Source organism: Bicyclus anynana, chromosome 9 (assembly GCF_947172395.1).
Source record: "Bicyclus anynana chromosome 9, ilBicAnyn1.1, whole genome shotgun sequence".
Taxonomy (NCBI): domain Eukaryota; kingdom Metazoa; phylum Arthropoda; class Insecta; order Lepidoptera; family Nymphalidae; genus Bicyclus; species Bicyclus anynana.
Window position 1 is genome coordinate 5,313,326 of NC_069091.1, and position 20,921 is coordinate 5,334,246.

A 20,921-nucleotide genomic window follows, 5' to 3' on the forward strand; every position below is an offset into this window, starting at 1 on the left:
GCCTGACTCTATAAAACAGTTTGTGTATAAGGATGACGCTTTCGGCGGCGTTGGTGTTGCTCGCGTGATGCTCGGTGGTGACCAAGTGTTTGACCCCAGCTCGCTCATGCGGCTGGTGCTGGTGTTGAACACTGGGTCAGCGCGTGGCAATAACTTAGTGTTCGACCAAATTCTCTAGCCTATGTGAATGTGATCCTGCATCTCTCTATAATATAGTTTGTGTATCAGGATGACGCTCTCTGAGGCGTTGGTGTTACTCGTGTGGTCAGCGATGCCAACCTAGTGTTCAATCCCAGCACACTCATGCCGCCAGCGCTGATGTCCAACACTGGGTCAGCGCGTGGCAATGACTTAGTGTTCGACTTGTCTAGTTAGCCTAAGTGTATATGATTCTGCCTCTCTCTATAACACAGTTTGTTTATCAGGATGACGCTCTCGGCGGCGTTGGTGTTGCTCGCGTGGTGCGCGACGGCGCTCGGCGGCGACCCGGTGTTCGACCCCAGCACGCTCATGAGGCTGGTGCTGGTGCCGGCGGACGCGGCCGTCGGCTCCGTCATCTACCGCGTGCGCGCCTCCGACCCCGACTTCGACTACCCGTTGCACTTTGAACTCATTGGTAATGTCTACTTTTTATACTCACTCATGAATTTTTAATAAAGACTTGCTTAAAGACCCTTGGCGTCTCTAGAAGTGCAGCCAGTTCTATATTAGAACGAGTATCCAAAGCTGCTCTAATAGGATTTTACCAAATTTGGCTAGGCAGGGAGAACAACACGAGGGGAGTGTTGATCGATCGTCAAGGAATTCCTTAACCCTACACCCTATTGTCACAAGTCCGGGACTCTGCTCGGAGTTTTTCTCTCTACCACGCGATGGACCCGGCACCCGTACGGTGATCGAATGCTATTTTATTGAATTCGTCTCAATTAAGAAGAAAACTTTAAATTTTGAATTATCATTATCAGCCTATTTTAAAGGCCAACTTCAGTGCCAGGCCTCCCTTTTTATACGAGAAGGGTACCACTTCGATGCTCAAAGGGGCGCGTAGATTTGAATAATTTACATATAAGCTTCATCATCATCATATCAGTCAATGGACGTCCACTGCTGGACACAGGCGTTTTGTGAGGACTTCCAAAAACAGCAGCCCTGATACTGCAACATGTTTCTCTATGCAACACCTTTTATGTCATCATTCCACCTGTTGTAGACTCGAACAACACTGCATCTTCGGGCGGTCAATGCGGGGTCTTCATTGGACCCTGGGATCCCCAACGTCCATCGGCTCTTTGTATACTATGTGCCCGACTCATAACCACTTCAGTGTTGTTTGAATAAGCGCTTAAGTTACATATACCTATTTGAATTATTAATTAGTCAAATAATCTAGATCATAATCTAAATTAAAATGGTTTCAAATTTATCTGATCAGGGCAAATGGGCCGCCTAGACGTCGGCATCGAGACGCTGCCCTGCACCCGCTACAACTCGGTCTGCCAGGCCAACGTCATCCTGCTCCGGAGGCTGGAGCCCGGCCGCTACGTGGACTTCCGCCTGTCGGCTCGCAACACCCGGGGGCGGAGCGCCCGCATCGCCTGCTCCATCACTGGCACCAACGCCACCACGCCACGAGACACCATATTCCCTCACCAGCCCGGCATCATTTTGGTTCCTGAAGTAATTCTCATTTTATTTTTGATAAAGCACCTTTAAGGCATCTCGCTAACTAAACGACTAGTTGTTTTGGTTGCAAAAGCTATACTTTTTTTGAACTGCGGCTTGATTTGTGCCCACGACCAGGACCGCTGTTGAAGCAGCTAATTGTAAGGCTCTTCTAGTTTTTGTTCTGTACCCGGACAGAACAAGAACTAGAAGGCTGGGCAGCATTCGCCGTCGCAGGATTAATGCGCGAGCGCTTAAAGCAAACTACACCTAGCTTAGGCGCAACGATTAGTTGACCCGGGTTGCGACCAAATGACCTTTCGGTCAAGTGCACGTTGTTCAGGTTTATTCAGATAATCTGGTCGTTGCAGCTTCTGGTCATGATCGTAGTCGTAGTTTTTTTTAAATTTTGATCTCAAGAATTGTGTATTTCAATGCAGAAAACTAAAAAGTACAAATAGCCACTGTTAACTACTATGCGGTAAAATATCGGACATTTAAACTCTACGAGTGACTGAAGCCTTTAAATTTAAGCTAATTTTTCACTCGTTAAGGAAAATCCCTGGTATTATGTCAAATACACTAGACAGCTGTTATGGATAACCTCTCAACTTACCCTGTTGAAAGAATGACTGAGCAATTTTATAGCCACATATTATATTTTTACCAAAGTCCAGTACGAAAAAATTGCCGGTATCTTTCCAATATTTACGTCATTAAATGAAGCAGCCTCGTCCGCCTGCTGTGATGCTAGTGATTGATGATGATGACAGGCAGCCTCGCTTGGGAAACGAATTTCAGAATTAACTGCTAGGGCTAAATAATATTTTTACGCTGTCAAATTAGTTTGGCAGTATGAAGACTATTTTTCACCTAATCTTATAATATTTAACGATGTTTAGAAACAGCTACAATCGGTTTCATCGTTTATTAGTGCTGTTTATTTTGCTAATGGCACCAACGGCACTTAGTTCAAAATCAATCTTTAAAAAAAATAGTCTACCCTATTCGTCCATTATGTGTATCTATCCATAAGCTCAATCAATTTAAGTCTTTGCCTTTAATCACAACTGAAATATATCATATGGTATTAATAGCAAAACCATTTTTAGCTTAACTTGACATTATTTTGGATTACTTAGTAATTCCATTTAAATAATGTCGTTATGTTAAACTTTGCCATCAAACAAAAAAAAAATATTACTTTAGGTTACTATGGCTTTTGTATAAAACCCGAAGCATTACAATTCTGATGCTAAAGTAACGCCTTGGATTCAAGATTAGTTTAATCCTCAATAAGTAATTTCAAAGATGGACGATTTTCATCCGTGCGCCAAAAATATTAAAATTAGTTATTTTGTGTTCTTAAATTTTTCTTTTTTCGCTCTCAATACTCGAGTATATTCAATGAATTGTACTCATTGTCTTGTTTTTATATATTTGTATGATAGAAACGTTCATCAATTGTTACAGGATGCAAAGCGAGGAACGGATCTCGAGATAGTGATAGCGAGGAAGAATCAGCTGTCACCGAAGCCTCTGGAACTTGAGCTATGGGTATGACTTCATTTGAATTTTAAACTAGAGATACGAGGTGATGATTGGATTTAATGATGCCCCTGTCGTGTTCAACACGCATTTCACGCCAACCGCATAACGAAGTTTCGCTGCCACCGCTAATAGGGCTCATTTTCACCGTGGAATCGCGTTGACGGAATTTCACCATCATAATTCATTTACTGTTTCACTTTGAGTGAAATTTAAGTGTCATACAATTTTGTTTGATGATAATCGACGCTCTAAGGAAAATGTTTTAATGTGTTTACCTTCTAACAAAACACTTACTATTTTATTATCAGGACAATTATTACATTTATGACATTGTTCTTGAGAGTTATAACTTACATTGTACCATAATTAAAATCGAAAGAGTAAGAGTACTAATACTTCTCATGTTATCACATCACATTGTATAGTCTCATGAGTAAGAGTATTTCTCATGTTAATGATATTCAACATAATCAATCCTTTGTCACTATTAAGTTAACAGAAATATATTTAAAAATGGGTATAACAAATAATACTCAGAAACAAAGAGTGAATAGTAAATAAACTTGTTGTTTTGTTGTTGTATATACTAGGAAAACAAAGGATTGAAATAATCTGTAATAATTCTAAATCTGTAATAATTTTAAGTAAAACTTCTACAAACACTACATAGGAATATCAACTGGGGCATACTACTCGTATCTTTAATCAAAGCTTTATACCCACCTCAAAGCTTTTGGTTTCATTTCAAACAACCTGTGCAAAAGTACTTTCTGTTCATAAAGGTTGATTAAAACCCCTTGTCACGTCTACAGTCATTGTTTCCATTCAGGGTTCGCCGCTCTTCGCAATAAGGCAGCGCCGTGTATCCACCGAAAACACCGAAGGCACGATATTCTTGGTCGGCCCATTGGATTTCGAAGCTCAGTCTATGTACCACTTGACACTGCTCGCTGTGGTAAGAGTTTGTTCACTTCTGAAGCTTTAACTCCTTCTTATTTAAGTATCTACATTAAACATATGTCTATCTTTAATTACTAATAAACCTTTTCTTCAAAAATGTATTATTAATATTTAGTAAACTACTCTGCTTATTTTATTTTCCAAATAAACTTTAGAGATATAATATATTTATTATATTATACATCTAAAGTAGAATAATTCCTATAGTAGAATAATCTAACAGACGATATAAGTGTTCTCATATCGTCTGTTTCTATATAATTTTCAATTATACTACATAGTTCATCCCACAATATAGATCAAATTATAAATAACATCAGTTTTGACACGAAATCTTACCGCATCCAATATTATAAACCCAAAAGTTTGTATGGATGTTTTTTACTCGTTAAGTCTTACGGCTATTGAATCGACTTAGCTAAAGTTTAGAATAGAATAAGGGCAATCTATATTTTACGCGGGTATCAGCTATTTATCTTGAATTTTACAGGATCCATACGTAGAACTGGGCAAGGATACTCGAAATATTGCCAGTATTGAAGTAGTGGTAGTGGTCCAAGACATTCAAGACATGCCTCCAGTGTTCACGTCAGCGCCACCCATCACACATTTGCCGAGACAAGTGGTGCCTGGTGACATGGTCGTGAAGGTGCGAGCTGAGGATGGAGACAAGGGGGCGCCTCGACAGATCAGATACGGCCTCGTGTCTGAGGGGAACCCGTTTACACCATTCTTTAACATCAATGAAACTACAGGTAGGTAATTGTTTTTTACGGTTGAAATTCTTTATTATTTCCAAAAATTCGGGATTTTTTAATTTTCTCCGACAGGGTCGTGTTCAAAAATAAACAAACCCAACAGCGTCTAACTTAACAGGAACAAAATCATATAAAAGCAATCTTGTTTTAAATACATACGAATTATTTTTCTGGTATCGAAATATCTATGATCATCGCTTTCATACTAATCATTAATATTTCATATTCTTTATGTATTTCTTTCATATATTAAATATTTCTATCATATTCAGTTTCGTAATAAAAACGAATTATCATTAGCAAAGTTATCTATGTCTATGACTTATTATATATAAATATGTCTATGACTTATTTATTTTGTAATATTGCTTCATGAATCATGATAATTAAGAAGAAATCCAAAAAGAACAAAGCTACGAAGTAAGGCGTTTTAAACTAGCAGATGATTAATTGCAGTAAATGTTATTAAAATCTCATTATTTATTACTTAATGCTGTGAAGAAAGTAATAGAACTGGAGATTCAGTTCATAGTACGAACAGCGTAAATCAAATCCTGGGGTTACATTGGACGGAGAATGTGACCTAATATTTATTCGATTTTGTAGGCGAAAACTAGCGTAAGCGTTTGAATTAATATAGCACGATATACCTACGTAAAGCATTGAGAAATGAATAATATCAAGATAAGCTTTCAGTGCATTTCATGTAATACTAAGTGCAAACTATAAATTCCCTACCATACGTATTGGTGTCGCTCGGTCTAGCTCATACATAATACAATAGACATAATAACCTGATCATTTAAACATGATATATCTCTTCGACACGATATGTGTTATAACTGGGAACCCATATTTTGGAATACAATTCCTATACACGAGTAACCTTTGGAATAATATCCATTTAACCTTAACGTTGCGTAAATGTATCGAATGTATAATGCATGTCCACAGCAAACTACTTCCTGCAAAACTATTTGAAATTCAGCTTTTATATCAGAAATCAAAATCGCATTGTGTTATGTGGAATAACTATGTTTTTGAATAGTTTGTAGAAATTTATTTAGTTTTCTACACTTTTTAACATTTGTGTCGTTCCTAATAGAATGTGACCATTTCATTTGTAATGGATATCGATCTAACCAAACCGATGCTTAATTTACTAGTTTCACTTGTATTTTCTTGTAGGCTCAGTTCACAAGCACAAGCAGTTCTAAAACACCAAGATGTCTGATAAAAACTCTTTTCTAAATAAACATTATTTATATCATTAACTTATCTCCATCTCTTTAATTGAAGGAAGCCCACAAAACAAGACGAAGTCTCTCTCAGAAGTTTTGTTTTGGTTCTCATTGTACCTTATGAAAATTAGGTATAATAAAAATATACCTTATTAAAATTCATGAGTATCTTCAAACATCTGAGGCTTTGTGCAAAACATACTCCCATTGAATGTCTGGACTCAGCTGCACATCGTTGATAAACGAACCTCATTTTACTTTCTAATCCCAATACAAAACATGGAAAAGTATAACATGATTCCTGAGTGTCCTAAAATTCATATTTTAATTGATCTGGTTGGTACAGTGGTTGCTTGTGTGACTACGTATCATAAGGTTCCGAGTTCCTGGTCATGGAAAACAAAATATTTCGACTTTCGGTCATGTAAAAAGTAACCACCCGCAGAAGCAAAGCTGACAGTGTTTTAACCCCATGACTCGAATATCTAGGATGAGCGTGAAAACAAACAAACAAACTCTTTTTTTTGTACTATTAAATATTGAGCATTTTTTCTTCCAAAATTCATCAAAAATTCTCAGTATTTTACAGCCAGGAGTTGGGGAGATAGTGATGTAAACAACGTCATGTCACTATCATTAATAATCAAAATTCACAAGTAACCCTAAACTGGCAGTGGTACAGCGTAGTGGATCAGAGCTTCATAAATCATTCATTTATTTAAATTAAATTTTTAGATTACAGGCACTTTTGAAACGACAGATTATGTTAAGAGATAGTGATGATAATTAAAATCGAAAACTTAAAATTACTGTTACAAATTCTTTCTTTGTAGATTAAGGCCTGTAGTGTGCCTTTAAAATATAAATTTAATGCTGTCAGTTCTAGAACAAATTTGCCACCTAATAATAGAATATAGTTTCCTAAAGGTTTTAATTCTTCACTTGAATCATGATTTACTGGTTTAAGATCTTTATTTTCTCAAAAGAATTACATAAAATTCGCTTATATGAGAAATACAATTAACTCACTAAGGTAATTCACGTGTGTACATACTAATTAGACTTAAATCCTACATACAATAAATCAAAATAAATAATTGCTAAAAAAAAGAATGCGGGTAGATTTTAAATTACATGTTTGTAACCGGCTTCTTACGTAGTATACTTGACTAGTTTTAATAAAACAAAGATTATAGCTTACTGGATGCGGCATGTGTTACAATGACATGTTATTCAATAAATAAAATTTTAATTTCTTTTTGTAAATAAACATAGATTTAGCTTCTTTGATATCAGATGGTAATTTATTGTAGATCTGTGCTCCTTCAAATATAATATTTTTGTTACCATAGCTAGTACGAGGTTTGTGACTTAGTAAAAGGTGATTTGCTCGGCGAAATGCTCGTTTTTGTACTTGAATTTTTTTTGTAAAAGTGATTTTTGAGTGTAGATCTTTATTTAGTATTTTCCGAATCAGAATTGAAGTGCTATATATGTATGTTTGCTTTATGTTAAGTAATTTTGTTTCTTTGTATATTTTATTGGTAGGTGTTAGAAAGTCGTAATGAAATACAACCTTAATAATTTTATTTTGTGCTCTCTGAATGATGTTTAGGTTGGTTTTTGTCGCTGTTCCCCATAATTCGATTAGATAATCAATATGCGGCTTAACGAGAGAGTTATATATTGTGTATCTTACATTTTTTGGTAAACAATGAACAATACCACGTAGACATCCCATTAACGATGCAAGTTTTTTGCGAAGCTTATCTATATGATTTCTCCATGTCAGTTGGTTGTCAAGAATTAAACCCAGATATTTTTGACTGTTTGATTTGACTATAATGTCTTTATTAATAGTAAGTGGTTCAAAAGTACCAATTTTCTTATTTTTTGGAATAAATAAAATGTAATTTGTTTTAGCTGTGTTAATAGTAAGCAGGTTACATTGAAACCATACGTTAAGATTATTTAAATCACTTTGAGCTTCTCGCATTACAGAATCAACAGACCTACCAAAGTAGGTTAGAACAGTATCATCAGCGTATAAAGAAATATCCCCTTTTAGACCAATTTCATGTATATTGTTAATATAAATTAAGAAAAGCAAAGGCCCTAGAATAGAACCTTGCGGTACGCCACAATTTATGGATGCTGGACTACTACAATTTTCTCCAATTTTCACTATCTGAGAACGATTTGAGAGATATGATTTCAAAATTTCGAAGGCTTTACCAGTAATACCAATACTATTTAGTTTCTTTAAAAGCAAATTATGGCTAACCGTATCAAATGCTTTTTTGAGGTCAATAAATATACCTACAGCTATTTGTTTTTTATCAATCTGCAATTTGATGTTAGTAATAAGATCTACTGCTGCCGAAATAGTACCGGATTTTGATCTGAATCCGTATTGTTTTTCGTATAAGAAATTTATTGAATTTAGGTATTGATCAAGCCTGCGATATATTGCCCTTTCGAATATTTTAGATATTATCGGCAGTACCGATATTGGTCGGTAATTGCCAGGATCAGATTTCCTACCACCTTTAAAAATCGGAGAAACTTTAGCGACTTTAAGGCTATCGGGGAAGATGCCTTGATCGAAGCAGTAATTTATGGATTTTGCTAATTTTTCAACTAAAATATTCTTTACACACTTTATTGCTTTGCAACTTACTCCGTCGATGCCCACAGCTGTATTAATGTTAAGATCATCGATTAACTTTGAAACCTCAGCTATAGTGACCGGTTTCAGTGTTATAACCCGCTAAAGGGTTCGCAAATCGCAATAAAAAGTGTTGATAGGTTCGTGCGAAACCCTTGCGTGTTGCCAGTAGCGCTTATGTTTATGACTTTTATGGTAATGTGGATCACATTTAAATGTAAATAGGCTGGTCGTTCAGACCGATGTCCTTCTTATTTCGTTAGACAATGAAACATGTGGAAATGTTATTTTTTTAATTTAAATTATAATACGTTTATCATTTTACCATAAATAATATTTTAATAAAACGATTTTGATGACATCAAACGAGTCAGAGGGATTCGGTGGATACAGGCAGTATCGTGATGTTTGGAAGGCAGTGGACATCCATCGGCTGATATGATGATGATGATGATGATGATGATGATGAGGATGATGATGATGATGATGATAATGATGATGGATTAAATATTTGAAGTAATTAAAACAAACAAAGTACTTACATCATAAAGTTTAAAATATCCGTATTATTAGTTTCTTGAAAAGACGGTAATCTTAAGATCCAAGTATTCTCACTATTTAGTCTACATGCTAAAAAAATACTATTGGAAATAAAGACCAGCCAGAGCACGACCATGCACTTTTCGCGTATTTCTTCAGAGTGCAATAAATAAATCATACCAAAAACAAATAAACGTATCTCATGACTTTCTACTACTACTAAATCCGTATCCCGGATACTTCAACTTTATAACGTCCATAACCGTTAAACTTAGTAAAGAAGACACAAGAAGGCATTCAATGGGTTCAGATTAGCATGTCGAAAGCCACAAGTTGTGAGGATCCATTTGAATAAATTGAATCCTTAACGTCTATTTTGAAAGTAATGGATTACTTCGTTTCGATCTACTGACTCCGATTTGCATTGAAAGTAGATATTAACTTACGTTTTACTGTTGTCCAAAAGCGCTTTATCATTTCTTTTATTTACTTCTAACAGATAAGCGAGTAAAAACACTGTTTGCCGCCGATATTATCTTGCGACTGGTCGATGCGTAACTGTCAACTAGACTGACTTGCTAGTCATAGTCCAACCACTTTTAAATTGTGTTCAAGCTAATATTAGGAAAATTATAGTCATTTGATATTTTATCCCAAGTCCGATTCGATTTTACGATCCATGCATGTAGCACAAATCTACACAGTCGATAATTCATATCGCTTAGCTTAAGGGCTTTATGTTCTGATTCACACTTCTAAAAGGATTATATTCAGACAATAAATCTTTATTGTACAGAAATAACGAAAATAATATACTTACAAGTGTGAAATTCTCTTATAAGCGAGACTTTTCCGACTGGAAAATTTAAAACTTCTGAGTTCTATACATTGAATATTATTGTTTTTACTGCATTTCTCTGAAAATCGTCACTAACAGCACCTTACATTTAAATTTCAACCTACACAACATAAAAACCGTGTTTTAACCTCCGTACGGAGATTTAGTTTTTTTTAAACATCACTGATTAGGACCATCATTAAACAAGTCATTAGGTTTGTATATTACTAATTAAGACCAAAATAGTAATCAGATAATATTAAGTTGCTGTTGATTACCATGACATTATGTCGAGCATTAAAGCATACTTATATCACATATCCTTCACCATAAATTACCAGCTGTTTCCGTTCGCATTCCCGTTTCTGGGTCAATGTTTGTTAAGGTACCTTATATTTTATTCGATAAAATATATCACATTATTATCAGTCGACTTTGGCTGATAGGATATCCTACGGAAGGAAGTAGACTTTTTATCAACTGCTAGTTAGTAGACTTGACCCCAGTTTCTGACTTGCTTTACTCAATTTAACTCCAAACACAGATTAAACTAACAGGGATTAAACTAACAATCATTTTAGCAAAATTAAATTCTACTCTAGCACCCAACTTTGATATAATACCGCTAAGCTGTGCTTATTTCCTGGTACCAACGTCCACGTGGAGAAAATTTTAAAACTGAATGTAAACCAAATTAAACCTTAATTTAACTAAATTAAAGCTACTCTTAAAACAATGTAATTTTTTTAAGCTTTTCGCAAATATCAAACGGGATTATGTTTCAAATTAAATGTCTGATAACGAAACCAGCATGTTTTTGTGAATTGTTTAACCACGAATGGGTAAAGCAGGATTTTAAGAATGTTAAAAATGCTTCTAAGCAAACGGTAATGGGCGCCTGTTCCTCAGTCAGACCATTAGAGGCTAAACAAAGGTGTGGTCGTCCGCTTGGAACTGAAGAGCTTTTCTACAAATGCCAACATTTTGCTGAGTTACCGAATAATACCTCATTAGCCCATAGCCGCTGTCGCCCCACTACCATTGTTTGTAAGCTAGCCGCCTTATTTCATAATATGCCTTATTTACATTGGTTGCGATGTATAACGGGTGCAAATAAATACCACTAGTTTAGGAATATAATGGTGGTCAGTCACAATAACCGCATTTATGTTACTCAAATTGAATGAACCGACAGTAATATAACAGAACTAGGGTATTATTAAGTTTCTTATTAAAAGGTTGAAGAATTTTGGAGTAGTCTCTTAGGATGTAATCAAGAGGTAATGGATATACGAATAATTTATTTTTAGATAGTTTTACCAATTAAGTATATCTAAAATACAAATGTATTTATTAAAACGATACCTAAGTAAGCAGTCGTAAAATTATCCAAGGAGAATTATAATTATAATTTATTTTAATTTAATTTATGTGAATTTATGAATGACAAAAAACAATCCTACAAAAACATAAGAAACACTCAATTACTAATTTATTGTACGAGTATTTATTGTATTGTAAAACATATATCTTAATACGTAGCTCATTAAAAACAATATTTTTTTTATAAGATCAAGTTAAATCAAAAAGTTAAATAACAGTACTGAAGCAGTCTTGAATCTGAAGTAATATAAATAAACAATAATTATACGTAATTATTTTATTAATTTTCAAGTTTCAAAAGTTAACAATCTACTACTTTATTACTCATAAGAAAAATCTTGTTTTTTTCATCAAAAAATCATACATTCTGTATCTGAAAATAAATCCGTTTCCAAACAAGCTATTTTTCGCTTGAGAAAATACCAATGGATCGCATGTCAAAGCCACTCTTGGCAAACTATTATACAGTGTACCATACTCCGTTATAAGCCTTCCTGCAACTGAATGAATGATTTAGATATATGAAACACGTCTTACTAGTTTTTGTGTATCGGTAAATAATGAATATTCCCATGTTTTCAGTATTAGCCTTTAAGCACTTTAAGCAATTGCGAAGGGCATCCCGTCTCGTCTGGGACGCCCGAGGAAAAAAAACGAGCACACGAAAGTTAAAGAAATCTCAAAATCCAAAGAAGGAATTAACAATTTAAATTTTTATGTATTATATAACGATTTATTTATTTTGCTATCCTCCGCGAAAAGTCGACGAATCCATGCTTCTCGTTTCACCACTCTACAACGTGCATTACACGTTGTAGAGTGGTGAAACGAGGAGGAGGGGTGAAACGTACGTAGAGAGTATTTTGTCGGACCTGGGTGACGTTGTCGCATGGGTTCGTCGGCTTTTCGCGGATGATAGCAAAATAAATAAATTATTATATAATCATGATGAACTTCCGCAAAGTAACGCCTGCTTCTATACAAATTTTTTATGTAGTTTTTTTTAAAGACAGAAGAAGATTGCTTATTGCTTAAACCGGCACTGCATCCTGTATATCTAACAAGTAGGTTATTTGTTTAACGACAACAATACAAATAATATTGCTTTAGGCTTACTTACTACACAGAAAATATATGTACAAGCTTACTATAACTAACGAAAAGAATGAAAATAAAGTGACAAAAAAAATTAAAAAAGAAATGGAGTGCGTTTATCTGAAAAGTACTTACGATAAAATTAATAAACACACCCCTTTGCCCTTTAGAAATCGACTGACGCCTTAGTAATAAAAACATACCTTGTCACTCACCCGCCTTCCACCTTTTCTCATCCCTTTGACATAAGTTGACCCTAATTTTTAGAAAACTAGGACAAGTTGGTAACGTTATTTTTTATTTTTAAAGCGAACATGGAAGGTAAATTATTTTAATACAATCCTATTACAATAATTAAAAATAATTCCGAGTTGTTTGTTACTTTTATCACAAACACTGTTGAACCGATTTCATTCGAAAGGATAATATCAAAATAATTAAAAATATATTACGTGTTCGAGTTTACGAAGTGACGGTTGTTACTTTAAAAATAAAAATTAAAAACTATAAGGGTTCCTTGTGAACTTCGGAACCCTCAGTAAAACTCAGTAAAATTAAGACCACGGATGTAATCCATTAAGATGTTAACATCTAAAAAATTACGTGTGCTTTGTGCAACTTTCTTATTATTCTTCACGCAAATCGCTTTATTATTATTATTCCTCACTATCTTAAAAGTCTGGAAAAAGGAGGAGCACTTTCTCTAAATCGTTCCTTGGTATCTGGAAAATAAGGGGAACACTTTTTTGAAAACGTAAACAATAACCTGCGAAGTACTACTTACGTGGGTTAGATCCGTCAATTAAGTACCTATAACTTTTAAAAAATTTCCGCAACGCAACCTGTACTTGTATATAGTTCTAAACAAGTCAAACAAATCCCTAATAGTCCCAGTTTCGATCTCCCGTTTATGGCGATCCTACCATAAACAAAAACATGGGCATCATTATGTTTTATTCAGTGCCAACTGAGGCTCTCGGGTGAAGAAATATTTTTTGTTGTCTCACGAAACAATGAAAGTGACAGACTGATAAGTAGAACATTCGTTATACAATAAGTGCATAAATGTATATGAGCTAAGCCGGTGTTCTGTTGGCTGGAGGAAATTAACTGAAAATTAATTATTATATTACTACCTAAAATAGTTACTTAATTGTAGATCACTTTATTGCTGTTTTGCGTAAATTAGTTTGAACTTACTTATTAGTCTTTTATTTATACTTTGATAATATTGTACCTACCTCCGTATTAAAATTAAAATAAGAAAAATATTGTTGGAAAAGCCCGTTAAAAGTGTCGTTTAACTGCTATTTTTATCTAAGGGAACTTTTCAATGTAATATTCGCCTTTAACAAGTTTTAATAGAATTTGAACTTTATTTCTATGGGATCCCAAAAATAAAATGTCACTAACAACGAAGTTGCCATGGAAATAAGCGATGTCACATCGCTGTAACTTTACAGAATGCAAAGGCTAATGTTAAGTGATTACATTGTGATTTAACTTTCATCAATTTGAAAAAAAAACTGCTACTGCATTGCTGGCTTAAGACTAATTAACGCTGCTAGTACATACTACGTAATATTATATTATACCGCAGCATTACCTATAAATAATGATTTAAGAATAGATTGACACGCGTTAGTAGGTAGCAGAAATTATTATTTCCGATAGAAATGCGTAAGGAAGCCAGTTTCTCATGGCAAATATGAGTTACGGCACCATTTCAAAGTATAGGGTGGCCATTTTATGTTTTACACCTATATTTTACTTATTTCAAAAGATACTTCTCATAAGTCTGTGCAATATTTCTACTAATAAACAGTCTTTATCAACCCATATTCGACTCACTGCTGAGCTCGAGTTTCCGCTTACAATGAGAGGGGTTAGGCCAATATTCCACCACGCTCGCCAAATGCGCAGAATTAAGAAAATCCTCTGGTATTCAGGTTTCCTCGCGATGTTTTTCCGTCACGTGATATTTAAATTCTTAAAAAAATCCTCTTTTAACAAGGTAGGGAATTCTAGCACCATCTTGCTCCGTTGCAGATTGGTGGGCTTAAGCTAATAATGTTTGACTCCGTGACTATCACTACCAACAACATCATGTTAGTAAGAATTACCTACTGAAATCTTAACTTACTCTCGAAAGCATGAAAAAAATAAATGAAAAAATTTAATTCTTGGAAGAAATGAACTGTCAATGGAGGACACGATGACTCGAACCTGGGACGTCGCATAGGCTAACCACTGTACCATCGACGGGTCAGTTAAAGTCTATACTAAAATTATAAAGAGGTAAAGTTTGTGGTGTTGTTATTAGGAGGTAATCTCTGGATTACCGATTTTGAGTCTGTTTTACCACTATAAAGACACGTTTTTTGTGATTGACATATATTTTATTCCCGTACTCTCTGGGCGTCGGCTACTCCTTCTTTAAACTTGTTTCAAAAATTTAAAATATTTAAAATAATGGGTTTGTCTAAAAATAGTGTGGTCCTTCGAACAAGGAACATAAAACATGGTTACCCGTAAAGAGAACTGAGAACAGTAATGTGGTAATGACTCATTATAATTTCCCTTTGTGATCATAGAACGCGTAGGTGGCTGTTGTCATTCATGGTGTAAATATTGTTATGTCCATACACAACGTCTGTGTCTTGTCCTTATCTTAATTATAAATAATTACTGCATAGTGATTCGTACAAACAACAAAGACTTGTATAAATCAAATATTCCGCCTTTATTGTGTTTGTTATGTAGCTTTATAATACATCTAAGAATATTCAGCATTCAGCATTATAATATAATTTAATAATAATTTTATAATGCTGAATGTTAATTTATTAACATTCAGCATTATAATATATATTATGTTTGATGGTTATAACTACTTGATTATTACTAATATTGATTAATCATTTAATTAAACACATTCTAATCATTTCTCACTATATAATGAACACTGCCATCTAGTGAGCTTTTAAAGAACTACGTCAGCTGCTTGGACAAAATTCATGTGCGTAAATATACCAAAACGAATGAGTTCACCTACCCTCCGGTAGATGTCATGAATGCTTAATTTTAATGAATAAAAATATCTTACAAGTAATTTAATGTTGAATAGAAAGTCAACATTTGTGTTAGTTTTTCAAGCTGTTCTACTATGATATTTAGTTACAAATTCAAAATTGATATATTTCTAATGGGTAAAACGGGCTGGGGTATTCGAGCCTCGAGCCTCGAGGTCGAGGCATTCACCTCCTTGCCCGAGTAGGCACGTCGCGGGGGACGCTGCTCTTCCTATCCCTTTCGGGCCCAATCCCTTTTATAAAGGTTTTCTGAGTTGTCTACAAGTAGGTATAGTGTATAAACTTATATCACAGTGAAGATATACAAGCAGTATAGTAACTCGGCCGTATTTTTGAAATAAATACCTAAAGCCGCGCGGTACGTAAACATGTCATAGGGCTGCCCGCCTCCAGCATTTTAATTACATTTGCTAACTTTGTGTTTCCATTTAGTTTTTTGATTGTAAATAAACTTTTTTTATATAAACAAATAAAATACTTTATAAATAGTAGTAAAATGGGAAGTGATCAATAAATATGCATGTTTTTTTGATTAGTTGATTTAATTAAGGCTGATACTACGTCAATGACCTTGAAGGATTGGTCGTATTCTTAAACATATTTATTTCGGTGATGCCATCTAGGTCTGCCTCCACACTACGTGAAAAAATTAAAAAAAAGATAAAGCTAAAAAATATAGACTCCCAGAAGTTATTTTCATTATACAACATTTTTTCTGTACAAGTATTAGTAGTAGTACTTATAATAAATAATGATTTAATATTATATTTCCGTTTTCGTCATTTACCTATTTACACAATTTTATTATTTAAGCATTTATTTCTTTTTAATTTTCAATTATGCTTTTAGAATACAAAATATTATACAAACTTTATAAAAATATCTAGCCCACCGGTTACAAAGCTTTTAATGCCCAAGCAACAAGGTGGTTTCGATTCCAACCTATCTTTAGGTGTAGGTTTCAAGTCAAACAGATAACTCGCGTTTCGACCTCTAGTATGAAGTCCAACTACTGGTTTTACTGTGCTTATATGGCCTGGTGAGGGTGTCGCTATTGTCGCGGTTTTAGATTAATGTTTTGCAAAATGGGGACCGCCGCGACATTAGTTCCAGTTTTAGCCACCGGATCAGAAAAGTTTGTGGGCACTAGCCACTACGTATGTTTAAAATAATTTAAAACATAAAATTAAAGTTACGAGTTCCAAACGCTACTTGCTAAAAGATATTTTTTTTATTCCTGTTTATAAACTAAAAATATGCTGAATTTAAAACAGTTTAAAAGTCATATACAATCGTAAATGTTATTATTAGATGTCCAGAATTTAATGATTTTTCTTTTGATTTCCAGGCGAGGTGACCCTTGAACGGCCCATAGAGGAGATAGCAGCGATATCTCACGCGGGAGCTCCTATCCTTCTAACTGTGGTAGCAGAGGAAGTCCGTCTGTCCAGAGAGGAGCCTGAGGCGATGTCATCCACTGTCCAGCTCGCTTTCATACTGCCCGAGAGAGATAACTCACCGCCGTACTTTGAGAATGAGTCGTAAGTTAACAATTATTGTAATGACCTTCATCATTATTATATTTTAACGGCCCAATACAGAACCAGGATAGCCCAGTGGATGACCTCTGCCTATGATTACGAGGGCGTAGGTTCAAATCCGATCCGGGCACCTTTTGTGTGCATTTTAAGAAATCAAATGCCACGTGTCTCAAACAGTTAAGAAAACATCTATCTAGTATCTAGATTTGGCTAATGAAAGTAGAAACTGAAATCACCCGCCAAATTTAAAAATATCGGAGTAAATTCTCAAAACTATAGTGCAAATATTGAAATAACTGAATTTAATACTCATAGTATAGGTAGTATGTATTCAAAAATAAATTATACAAATTATGAAAATGAAAAAAATTATGATTTTCAATTTGATTAATTATTTTTTTAAATTTGGCGTGTGATTTCAGTCTCTACTTTCATTAGCCAAATTCTGCTTTTCTTAATTATGATACAATAGGTACTTTATTCTTCGTATTAATTTAGTGAAAAGCTTAAAATTAGAAATAAGCCCTTAAATTTTTTTAACCGACTTCAAAAAGGAGGAGGTTCTGAATTTGTTTTGTTTGGATTGTAAAATCTGAAATAAATTGTCATGGATGTGCCTGCTTATAATAAATTTTTCTTCGCATTGTCTCAAAGCTAATTTTACTTGGTTGAAAACTGATAACTAAATAAATACCAGTTTTGTTTACCTTGACCTCGAGAGTTCAATATCAAGATTCTCTACCTAGTTCTGAAGTCATAAGTCCAAGTGTTAATAATAAAATTGAATAAACAGTAATCACTAATGTATTTTATTATTATGTTATTTTCAGTTACATCACTTATTTGGATGAAAATGCACCTCAAGGTACGGCGCTCCTGTTCACCGATCCGTACATTCCTCAAGTGAATGACAACGACGCAGGGAAAAATGGTGTTTTCTCTCTCTCGCTGGTCGGAAACAACGGCACGTTTGAAATAACGCCAACAGTGGCAGAGAGACACGCTCAATTTATTATCAAAGTGAGGGACAACACTATGCTGGATTTCGAAGCTCGGAAATCAGTTATATTTCAGGTAATTAAAAATTTATAATTAACTCAACTTCATATTTATGGCAGCCTATTTGAATGCCCATTAAAAACCAAGCACTCATAAGGATGAGTTATTAACCTTCACATTCACATCAGCCCTAAAGATAATATTTGAATGACCTAGCATGGGGTCAAGCCTATTTAGGGAAGAGAACGTGGTTCTTAAATCCATCACGTTGTTTCAGTGCGGGTTGGTGTGCTTAGGGTGGCAATGTTTGAGTCTGTAACGATCACCATTTCACAATCAATCGATCAATTATGACGAAGGGGATCGGCTACTGACCAATGAGTCATTTCATAAGATCTTCTGAATATTTTTGAAAATGCATTGCTCTTTCGTAAGCATTTACAGTAGGAATGTATTGTAAATATTTTTAAATTTATAGGTTTTGTTATATTTTTTCAGATTTTAGCTCAAGAGCTTGGACCAGCAACTAATTTGTCAGTGACTGCAAATGTAACGGTGTATTTGAACGATGTGAATGATAACCCTCCCGTATTTCTGGCGCTCTCCTATGATGTTGAACTTCCCGAGAATGTAACAGCGGGTACGCGGGTCGTACAAGTTGCTGCTGATGACGTCGACACGGGAGATTTTGGAAAAATACAGTACACTGCCATATTAGGATACTTAAATACGTCACTGAACTTGGATCCTATATCGGGGTTAATAACTGTAGCAACAAATAATCATGGGTTTGATCGCGAATCCATGCCAGATTTGCATTTTTTAGTAGAGGCTAGAGATAACGACGGTGTAGGTTTAAGAGTAACAGTGCCATTAATTATTAAGTTATTAGATGTAAATGATAACCCACCAGAGTTCGAAAGGGCGGTTTATGAGTTTGTATTATCGCCAAATTTGAATAATTTTACTTCAGCAGCTTATGTTAAGGCAGTTGATAAAGATGCTGAGCCACCAAATAATGTAGTCAGATATGAAATTGTAGAAGGAAACAGTGAAGGAAAATTTGCTATTAATGAAGAAACAGGTACGTATTGCATTATAAGATTTTATTTGCATTAACAGTTTAATGATGTAGTACTCAATTTAAATGTTTATTTTGTTTTCAGGTGAACTTTATCTGCTAGAAGCATTGAAGAGGACAAAAAAACAAAATGTTCATAGGCAAAAACGACAAAACGACAATGAGCAAGAGAGCGAAGTTTATATATTAACCATAAGAGCTTATGACCTCGGAGTACCAAAACTATTTTCAACTTCAACGGTAAAAATTTATCCTCCTGAAAGTAAAACAAGAACAATGTCATTTATCGTGCCTGGAGCAAACCCTGATAGAAAGAAACTTGAAGAGGTTTTGAGCACTCTTTCAGGAGGAAAAGTAACTATTATAGATATTAAACCATATAAATTAAATGATGGTTCAATAAGTATCGGTGACCAGGATTCTAGTCAAGAAAAGTACGTATTTTACATTAAATAAAAAATTATAAATATACAAGTTGACACATTTACTTACGGTTATTGATTTTCAGAAGTGTGGTTACTGCTGTAGTTCGTATGGCAGGAAATGCTGCCATAAATGTCGCAAAACTTCAAGAACAATTAGCAAAAAATGTTACAATTTATTCTACTACCAACGTAAACCAAGATCAAACATCAACAGCTGACAATAACAATTCGGTAAAATATGCTTGTTTCTTAATTTATTTTTTTAATAATATTCAACTCCTTTCTAATTTGTATATTATTTGTTGCAGGGCGTTTATAAAGCTGAAAGCCGATTGTTATTTTGGCTATTGATTTTGTTAGCCATTTTAATAGCACTTGTATTACTACTCCTCATATGTTGCTGTATTTGTGAAGGGTGTCCTTTATACATGCCACCAAGGTAATTATCATTATAGTTTATCCATTTAAATACTTGAAAGTTAGCGCTTATTATTATTATATTTGCTTTTTATTTGAATGCAAAAAGAAATTTTATGTTACGAGTAAATTCACAGAGACTTACACTAACTCAAGTTGTATGAAATAAATCTAATTTTTACTTACACTGAATTGATTTACATTTATATAATAACAAAAAGCACTTTTACACTTCCGTTGGATATTAAATCTTGTAAAAGAACCTAGATGCGATAGGTACATAGATATCCATTAATAAATTCTAGGAAAAGAGTGATACGTGTCAACTCCACAGAGGACGACGTGCATTTAGTGGTTCGCGACAAGGGAGTTGGGAGAGAAAACAAGTCGACGCAAAATATAGAAAATAAGTCTATAGAAGCACCTGAGTGGAGAAGACGAGAGGCCTGGAGCGCTGAACAAACGGATTTGAGGACGAAACCAACTCAGTGGAAATTTAATAAAAGAAATTATAAATCAAAAGAACCAAGTAAACCATCTTCAACACCTGGCGGTATCCGACATGAATTTGTACAGACTGCTGCTGATAATGATTACAAATACGATGACACTAGGCAATCCTTTAGACACAGGTAATAATTAATATCTAATAATTAATTATATTAAACAA

The 20,921-nt window shown here is 34.4% G+C and overlaps 1 protein-coding gene across 1 annotated transcript in view; it reads left to right on the forward strand.

Moving 5' to 3' along the window:
* LOC112058335 (cadherin-86C) overlaps positions 1 to 20,921 on the forward strand; it is a 164,713-nt gene that overhangs the window by 140,760 nt on the left and 3,032 nt on the right. The window contains exons 3-14 of the mRNA XM_052883349.1: positions 426 to 616; positions 1,433 to 1,677; positions 3,136 to 3,219; positions 4,043 to 4,168; positions 4,664 to 4,928; positions 17,137 to 17,329; positions 18,160 to 18,403; positions 18,827 to 19,412; positions 19,495 to 19,843; positions 19,918 to 20,065; positions 20,143 to 20,273; positions 20,557 to 20,883. Coding sequence (XP_052739309.1) covers positions 427 to 616; positions 1,433 to 1,677; positions 3,136 to 3,219; positions 4,043 to 4,168; positions 4,664 to 4,928; positions 17,137 to 17,329; positions 18,160 to 18,403; positions 18,827 to 19,412; positions 19,495 to 19,843; positions 19,918 to 20,065; positions 20,143 to 20,273; positions 20,557 to 20,883 — 2,888 coding nt within the window. The 5' untranslated portion in view covers position 426. The remainder of the gene's footprint in view (positions 1 to 425; positions 617 to 1,432; positions 1,678 to 3,135; positions 3,220 to 4,042; positions 4,169 to 4,663; positions 4,929 to 17,136; positions 17,330 to 18,159; positions 18,404 to 18,826; positions 19,413 to 19,494; positions 19,844 to 19,917; positions 20,066 to 20,142; positions 20,274 to 20,556; positions 20,884 to 20,921) is intronic.